This window comes from Sturnira hondurensis, unplaced genomic scaffold, assembly GCF_014824575.4.
Source record: "Sturnira hondurensis isolate 20B ecotype Veracruz unplaced genomic scaffold, ASM1482457v3 Scaffold0009516, whole genome shotgun sequence".
NCBI classification, from domain to species: domain Eukaryota; kingdom Metazoa; phylum Chordata; class Mammalia; order Chiroptera; family Phyllostomidae; genus Sturnira; species Sturnira hondurensis.
In genome coordinates, this window is record NW_028082147.1 from 632,561 (window position 1) to 641,303 (window position 8,743).

The 8,743-nt window shown below is 52.2% G+C and overlaps 1 protein-coding gene across 3 annotated transcripts; it reads left to right on the top strand.

The window, feature by feature from the left end:
• Positions 1–2,969: 2,969 nt before the first annotated feature.
• On the top strand, positions 2,970–5,740 carry RAB42 (RAB42, member RAS oncogene family). Of its 3 annotated transcripts, XM_037057182.1 has the most exons (3): positions 3,255–3,270; positions 3,556–3,628; positions 4,018–5,740. In XM_037057182.1, coding segments are annotated over exons 2-3 (426 nt in total). In that variant the 5' UTR covers positions 3,255–3,270; positions 3,556–3,626; the 3' UTR covers positions 4,442–5,740. The 3 variants fall into 3 exon arrangements, with proteins under 3 accessions (XP_036913075.1, XP_036913077.1, XP_036913076.1); XM_037057180.1 differs by lacking the exon at positions 3,556–3,628 and having other exon boundaries at positions 2,970–3,270; XM_037057181.1 differs by lacking the exon at positions 3,255–3,270 and having other exon boundaries at positions 3,534–3,628.
• The last annotated feature ends 3,003 nt before the right edge of the window (positions 5,741–8,743 follow it).

Below are 8,743 nucleotides of genomic sequence, written 5' to 3' on the forward strand. Positions count from 1 at the left end.
TAAAATAGTGCAGCCACTTTGGACACTTTGGAAAACAGTGTCAGTTTCTAAAAAAGTAAAGCATGCACCTCCTGTCTTACTCGATCCCTGCACTATGAGGTATTTCCCAAGAGAAATGAAAGCACACGTCTACACAACAACTTGAATATAAACATTCACATCGATCTTATTTGTAATGCCCAAAGGTGGGAAATCACCCAAATGCCCTTCAACAAGGGACTGGGTAAACAAACTGGTATATTCATGCACTGGAATACTTCTCAGTATAAAAAGGAACAGACTTTACATGCGCATCAGAATGGATGAGTCTTCACATCGCTGATGAAAGGAGCCAGCAAACACTATACACTGTGATTTCATTTACATATGCTTCGAGAAAATGTGAAATGGTTTCTAGTGGGGGAAAGCAAAGCAGTGGTTGCCTGGGAATGGGGGTCAGGAGAGAAGAGTGTGAAAAGGACATGGGGAAACTTTTGGAGGTGATTAATGTTCGTTATCTCGACTGTGGCTATGGTTTCATGGGTGTACACGTATGTCACAACTCCTTATATTGTACATTTTTCATAGGTGCAGTGTATTGTGCCAATTCTACCCCAATAAAGATATTTTTTAAATAAGCAAGAAAACATTTAGATGAAGTCATTAACCTGCCCTCAAATCACTGATTTCTCAACCCAGTTTTTCAGAACTGCCCTGTGAGGTGGGCATCACAATTTGCCTCACTTAGCAAAAGGGCAAGCAGGAGTGGGGAGGGGAGAAGGCTTGCCCCCAGGTCACAGAGGTCAGCTGACATCCAGATTCAAGTGCTAGGTGCAGTCAGGGGTAGGCGCATGACCCCAACCCACAGTGTCTGGGAGAGGAAGTTCCAGGGGGCTGATGCTGACAGTACACTTCCCCGTTTTGTGTGCTGACCATAAAGCTTTCTGGGAAGGCTGGGCTCAAACTGCATTTCAAGCTATTTTATGCCTCTCTGCCTTTGCCCAGCAGCACTTCCTCCCTGACCATCCCAGCTCCCATTGTACTTGGAGACCCATCACCTCCTATAAGAGGTCTCTGACCTGGACCTCCTCAAATCTTGCTCTATTGTGGATAGAGCAAGTCTTGCTCTTCCAACTGCCTGACAGAATGAATGAATTAAGGAATGAATGGCACTTCTCCACTTTCATTTATTCATTCAACCCTACATATTTACTGAGTTTCTATTTTGTACCCATTGAGAATTCAACCACTGGTCCTTACCCCAAGGGGGCTCACACTGAAAAGGGGGACAGACTTTACAGCCAATTAAAAGGGCATGTGACCCCATTGGCCAGTCTCAGAGGGACTTCCCAAGGGCAGGAATCTAGACTGTGGTGTTAGCCCTCTGAAGAGTAGAAGGGGAGTGTTCTGGCTGAGGGCTGAGAAGAGGAAAGATGCTCAGCTTGGCTGGAGCTCAGAGCCCCAGTGGTAGGTAAAGAAGGACTGGGGGCATCTGCAAGAACTAAAATATTTTCCAGCCTAATTGAGCGAGATGGGGAGAACACCCTGATGGAGGAGTAGGTGAGGCAGGAGGGAGTGGTCAGGTTCTCTGCACTTGGGCAGAGCTGGTGGTGAGGATCCCTCTCAACACACACAGCCTTCCTTTTGGTGTCTAATGGTTCCTAGGTTGTCAGGTTTCGCTCCAACTCCTGGAATAAGGGGCAGGCAGAGTTGGGTCCCTTCGGGCTCTGCCATGCAGTTGGCTTCTCGCTGATTTGTTTAGAGTTAGCCAGAAGAAAACCTGGGCCTTTTCAGATCCCTGACCTGTTCAGTCAGAAACAAAAATAGCAAACATGGTAGCAAGCATTTGACCAAGGTCAAAGGGCCTTGACATTTGGTGGACTTAGAAGGTAGTCTCATTCTTCCTTGTTGAGTGACCTTGGGCTGGTTATTTAACTTCTCTGAGCTTCAGTTTCCTCATCTGTAAACATGGACAGGATAACACCTACTCACGAAGTTGTGTGAGGAGGAAATGTGATGACGTGACGGTTGAAATAGTGAGGACCCCCGCCCTACCCTGCTAATTTGCCAAAACTGATAGTTAAACTGATAGCAATCTGCCTGTTTGGGACTGGACAGAAGTCTAGCCTTGATGCTCTGGGTTGCCGGAAGTCCAGACTGGAAAGGGGGCAGTGGATCTCGGAAGAGGAACTGCCCACCATGTCCTTGTCCTCTTGGGACTTACTTTGCAGTCCCCTTTTGTGGCATGTCAAGGGGGGTAATAAAGAGGGAGACAGCCCTGGCCGGGGAGCTCAGTTGGTGAGAGCATCACCCTAATACCCCACGGTCGTGGGTTCCGTTGGGACAGGGCACATACAGGAACCGACCAATGAATGCACAAATAAGTGAAACATCAAATGAGTGTTTCTGTCTCTCCCTTCCTCTCCCTATAAAAGCAGTAAATACATTTTTAAAAGAAGACAAACCCGGATGTGAGTCCCAGACCTAAGACAGGCCGTACCTCTGAGCCCCCTCTCAAAGGGCTGCTGCCCACAAAGCATAAAGAATGGGCCATCTGGCCTCATGAGTGTTAGCTGTCCAGGCCAAATGCACTCCCTCCGCGATCACGGTCGTCTGTGTCCTTCCTGCCTTTTGTAGCAGCCTGTGCCCCATCCTCTCCCTGGGCCGCGGGGCCGCAGCAGGTGAATGAATGATGTGACCGCTCCAGCACAGGTAGTCTCAGGCCGGTTCCTCTTTGGTTATCGGTCCTCCCCAGGCCTCCTCCGGACTTCAGTTTAATCTTTTCAACCCGTGAAGGAGGGGGTTACCATTACCCTCATTTTACAGAGGAAACTGAGGCTCAAAGAGTAAGTGACTTAGGTGTTTCCACCAGCCAGCTTCCCCGGGGTCAGGCCTCCTGGGCTGAAAACGACCCAGGCTCCATAGTCCCTCACGTGCTGGTGACGGGTCGCTTAGCAGCCGTCTTGGGCGGGGGCAGGGCCACCTTCCCGGCCACTCGGCAGGGCGGGGCTGGACAATGACTGCCGGACCGGGTGGACGCGAGACTCCGGCAATGGAGGCGGGAGGCTGCCACTACCAGTTTCGGATCCTGCTGCTGGGGGACGCGGCTGTGGGCAAGACATCGCTGCTGCGGCGCTACGTGGGGGGCGCGCTCGGGACGGCGGCGTCAGCCGCGGAGCTCCAGTCCGAGCCCACGGTGGGCGTCGAGTTCTACAGCCGCCCGCTGCAGCTGGGAGCCGGGCCGTGGGTCAAGCTGCAGCTCTGGGACACCGCGGGCCAGGAGCGTTTCAGGTGCGGGATGGGGCAGGTGCTGTGGATATGAGGTGGGTGGAGGGGGGAAGAGGGGGAGAGAAATGAGTAGGTGAGGAACGTCAGTTCGGGGATCAATGCCGGTCTCCCTGGCCCCAGAGATCCCTCAGAGGGGTCAGCCCCACTGGCCCAAAAATAGAGGTCTGGGTGTCCCTGCGCTGGGGTTCGGGTCCTTCACTCTTGAGCCATTCACCTGACAGATGCAGCTGGGTGGCCAAGCCCCTGAGCCAGGTGCTTGAGACCTCGTCGTCCCTCCCACCACCACAGACCCCAGAGGAACATTCAGGCTTTGGGGACAAGGGAGAAGGGCCCGACATTGAACCGTGGAGGGATGAGTGATGTGGGTGCTGGGGGCGGGGGGCACAGGAGCACAGGGCGGGAGGTCAAAGAAATGGGAAAGGAGGAAAGATTTGTGTTGGCCTTGAAGGATGTGTAGGAGTGTGCCAGGCAGGGCATGGGGAAGCCGACCTCCGCACAGGAAAACGCGAGGCCTCCTCCAGGAGTGGAGGACTGTCAGGAGAGTAGTGAGTCAAACTCGCCCCTTAACTGAGAAGCACTCGGTGTCTTCGGAGAGAGACAGAGTCCAGGAACAGAAGCCCAAGGTAGTGTGAAATGAGCTGTAATGGGTGTTGGGGAAGTAGGGGAGGCGTTCAGTGGATGCAGGGGAGGTTCTGCCTCTGGAGGTGTCCTGAAAACATAGCCTCTCAACTTACTCCTCAATCCCATCAGGTGCATCACCAGGTCTTTTTACCGGAATGTGGTGGGTGTCCTGCTGGTTTTTGATGTGACGAACAGGAAGTCCTTTGAACACATTCCACATTGGCACCAGGAGGTGGTGGCCACTCAGGGCATGGACAAGGCAATCTTCCTGCTGGTTGGCCACAAGAGTGACCTACAGAATGCCCGTTGTGTCTCAGCCCAGGAGGCAGAGGAGCTGGCTGCCTCCCTGGGCATGGCCTTCATGGAGACCTCAGCCAAAAATAACTGCAACGTGGACCTGGCCTTCGACACACTTGCCTTCGCCATCCAGCAAGCCCTGCAGCAGGGGAACATCAAGTTGGAGGAGGACTGGGGGGGCATTCGGCTCATCCACAAGACTCAAACTCCTAGGCACCCCAGCAGGCAGCAACATGCAGGCCCATGCCAGTGCTGACTCTGGAAGGGAAGGGGTTGAAGCAGCGCCAACCCCAGAAGTGCTGGTGGGGTGAAGAGAGTATCTCTCCAAAGGGCAAATGGCAGAATATACCCTAAGTGTTCATATAAACACTATTCTGGCACAGTCATGGCTCCTGGATTTTGGGGTCTTAGCTCAGCTCCTTACCACTAGAAAGGTCCAGATGCAGGTGTACAGCTTCCTGTTCTTGAGCCTGTTTCCTGGTAAAACACCCTACCTCAAGGGGGTGGGGGGTGCATGAATGAGATAATGGGGGGATATGCTCAGCCAGAACCTGTCACATGCTGAGAACTGAATGACATGAACTGTCATCAACACCTTCTCTTGGCTGAGATGTGGCCCTTTCCAGCAGCGTTCCTGGGCTGGGACGCTGAGATGCTGAGTTCTATACATGGCTGCACAGGTGAGGACTGCTGTGGGGAATTTCAGAGGGAGCCTGGCTCAGAGCCTCCTTAGATCCTGCCTTGGATGGATGAATCTGAGCATGAGATTTAGGTGTGGTTGTTGCTGCCCAGCACCTCTGGTCTGGATATGGATCTGGGAGGCAGGACTGAAGAGTTTATAGCCTCCTTTTCACCACCCTGCCCACCCCACACCCCCCAGCTGCTGGGAGTGCCGTGGGACAAGGAGCCCCACTGCCTGGGAGCGCCCTGACCCTCAGGTACAGCCCACATCCAATGTCGATCTAATGGGAGAAGAGTAATCAAAGGCCTGGCCTTCTCCCAACTATGAACAAGCCTGAAGTTCAAACCCCTGATTTATGATTCATTATGGGGTCCATTGAAGCCACTACTGTTATATCACAGATAAATCCTCCCTCCCTCCCTCTGCTCAATTCTGCTCCCTTCCTTTCCTCCCCCAAGCAGGTATTCATCTCAATAATGCCCTAATACAGCTGGCCCTTGAACAGCACGCTTTTGACCCATTTGAACTGCGCAGGTCCACTTACACCTGGATTTTTCCAATGACCCACGCATTTCAGATCCATGTTATTCGAGGGTAAACTGCATGGTGGGGAATCCCTGCATGTGTATGTGTAGGGAGCCTCTACTGCACAGGAGGTCAGCACGTCTAACCTGGGAGCTGTTCAAGGTCAACTGTAAATGCCTTCTGGGGAACCTAATTTGCAATTGAAACTCCTCAACAGGGAATGTCCTGGCTCAATCAAAGGCTTCCTGGAGGAGATGGTGCTTATGTAGGGAAGAATCTCAACAGGTGTAGAGGGGGTGTCTTGAAGATGTCATTGTGCCAGTGGGCATGGGAAGAGCATGGGCAGATGCCACAGCAAAAACAGCAGGACTACTCGACTGACTTTGTGACCTGGAAGCCAGTCACTCCACCCCTTTGAGCCTCAGATTCTTTCTCAGTAGCAAGTGCTGACAATCCCCCCATCCTAGGGTTCTTGGGAAGTTTCCAATCAGGGTTTCTTAGCTTGCTCCCCAGGGCAGCTGGGCCACTTGGGGTCTCCCTGTGCACTGCCTTCTGCCTCCTTTTTTAAAAAAGTCTTTGCTCATCGTTAAAACAACCATACAAAATTGGCATGATTATCCCCATTTCACAGACAGGAAAGCTTAGGCAAGGAGAGGGAATTGTTTGCTTTATGGCATTATTATCATTCCTTCATCAGATTTTTTTTTTATTTTTAAAGATTTTATTTATTTTTAGACAGGGAAAGGGAGGGAGAGAGTTAGAGAAACATCAGTGTGTGGTTGCCTCCTACATGGCCCCCACTGGGGACCTGGCCTGCAACCCAGGCATGTGCCTTGACTGGGAATTGAACTGGCAACTCCCTAGTTCGCAGCCCGTGCTCAATCCACTGAGCTACGCCAGCCAGAGCTCATCAGATTCTTAAACATGAGCCAGTGCTCTGTTCTGGGCTCTGGGGTTACAGAATTGCCCTCCTGGGGCTGACATTCTAGCAGAAGAGGCGGGGGAAATGAATAAATAAGCGAAGCAAACTACTTCTAGTTGTGGTTAAGTGCTATAAAGACCACAGATAAGCCCCAGCTGGTGGGACTTGGATTGAGTGCCCACCTGTGAACTGAGTTTGCAGGTTCGATTCTTGGTCAGGGCACATGCCTGGGGTGCAGGCCAGGTCCACAGCTGGGGTGTGCAAGAGGCAACCAGTTGATGTGTCTCTCACACATCAATGCTTCTCTCCCTCTCTTCCTCCGTCCCCTCTCTCTAAAAATATATTTGAAGACCACAGATAAGGGAGATGGGCCTGAGAGTCAGAGGTCCTTCGGAGCAGGTGGGTAAGGAGGGCCTTGCTGAGATGATGTTAGAGCTGGGACCTGCAGGAGGAGGAGCCAAGCTAAAAGCAGGTATTTGGGAGGGAACAGCTGCTAGCACTGACTGAGCTCTTCTTATGTACTGTATAAGGCAGGTACTGTAACTTTCCATTTTACTGATATGGGGACTGAGGCCCAGAGAGGTTACAAGGCCAGTAAGTATCGATGGGAGAGAGAAACATTAATGCAAGAAGCATCGATTGGTTGCCTCCCAGACCGGGGTTTGTACATGCCCAGACCAGGGAACCAGCCTGCAACCCAAGTATGTGCCCTGACCAGGAACTGGACCTACAACCTGGTGACAGGGACGATGGATGTTCCAGCCACTGAGCCACACTGGCAAAGGCTCTTGTTACTTTTGGGGTAAAGCCCCTTTTGAGGGGCCAAGACACTGCATAACTTGGCCCAAGTTGCCCCCGACACCACCCTGGGGCTGGACACATGCAGTTCTTACTCCTTGAAAGACCCCCACCCCTTCCCTTGGGTCCTTTGGACTGTGGCCCAACTGGCCAGACCCTCCCCCGGCACCGTGCACCTCTCCTTTGCAGCCAGCACATCACAGTAGCACTTTTATATTTACCCAATCATAGGATTGCTCCCTGTTATTTTGTAATTATTGATTTTAGAGAAATCTCTGAGAAAGATGATTTGTTGTTCCCCTTATTTACGCATTCATTAGTTGATTCTTGTATGTGCCCTGATCAGGACTGAGCCCGCAACCTTGGCATAACAGGACAATGCTCCAACCAACTGGGCTCCCTGGCTAGAGCTTGCTCCCTGTGTTTGTATTCATCATGGTGACCCACTGGCTGACCCAGGTCCAGCTCAAAAATTCTTGCTGAACGATCAAGTCTCTTCCATATGCAGAGAGGACGGGACTCAGAAGCTATTTACATGGCACACAGCTGATCAAGAGTTGAGGTCTTTGACTCTACCCCAGCTTTTTCCATTAAATGGCTCGAATCCCCTCACCCCCTTCTGTTCTCAGTGGAGGATTCTAAACTAATTCTGGATTTCTTCTTCGCGGCGGAGTCAGTGGCTGGCACCGACTATGAGAACTTGGCGGGAGGCCTTCTGTTTGGTATCGCCAACAGAACATCTTTTGAGAGCGTCACCCAGTGCCATCAGGAGGTTCTGGAGAAAGTGAAACCCTTCAATATCTTCCTGGTGGTAGGCCACGAGAGTGACCTGGTGGCTGAGTGACAGGTGACGCTGAAGGAAGGGAACAAGCCGGCTGCCTCTTCTTTGGGTGCTCACCATGTTGAGGCCTCAGCCAAGAGCAGTAACATCAGCACATCCTTTGAGCTGCCCACTCAAGGGATCTATGAGGCTGTGGAGAGAGGGGTCATGGGGCCGAACTGAGTGGGAGGCAGTGAAAAGCAGGGTCCCACTGCAGGCCAACCTCAGGAGACAGAGAAGCAAAGCAGGGCAAGGTGGGTGTGCTGGTGACCCCTGGTGGAACAGCCCCCGAAGCCCACGGAGCCTTCATGATCCACAAGGGCTATGCTGGGCACGGGACAGAATGATGCTAGGTGCCACTGACGGTCATGACCCTGACGTCTCAGGGGGCTTGGTTTCCTCTGCGGGATGGTGACAATACCAGGATCAGGGATAGCAGTAACTCAGAGCAGACAGGCTTTCCTCAAGGCTACTGCCATCCCTTCTTCGGGCCCAGGATGAGCACAACTTTCTCTCGGAATTCCAGAAGAGCAGGTCAACAAAAGCTCTGTCAAAACCAGGATGCCTCTTCAGTTTGGGCTCACGGGAGAAGGTCACTCTACCCAATTCTACGGCAGAGAAACTGCACTCAAACTTCTACCGAAGGTATATAGCCTTTCTTGGAGTCAAGTCCTGGAAAACCCTTGGGTCTTTTCTCAGGCAGAGAAGTGAGAACACTGCTGCCACCTGCTGACTACAGGCTGCACCCAGCCTTGTGCTGCTCCCAACCACCTCGGGGATTTCCAAGGCTGTAGGCCATGCACCCTGTGTC

What these genes read in the sequence shown, in the direction of transcription:
- RAB42 (XM_037057180.1), top strand. Translation starts at nt 2,996, where the DNA reads ATGACTGCCGGACCGGGTGGACGCGAGACTCCGGCAATGGAGGCGGGA. An exon ending in GCGGGCCAGGAGCGTTTCAG is followed by an intron (nt 3,271 to 4,017) that starts GTGCGGGATGGG and finishes CAATCCCATCAG; the next exon opens with GTGCATCACCAGGTCTTTTT.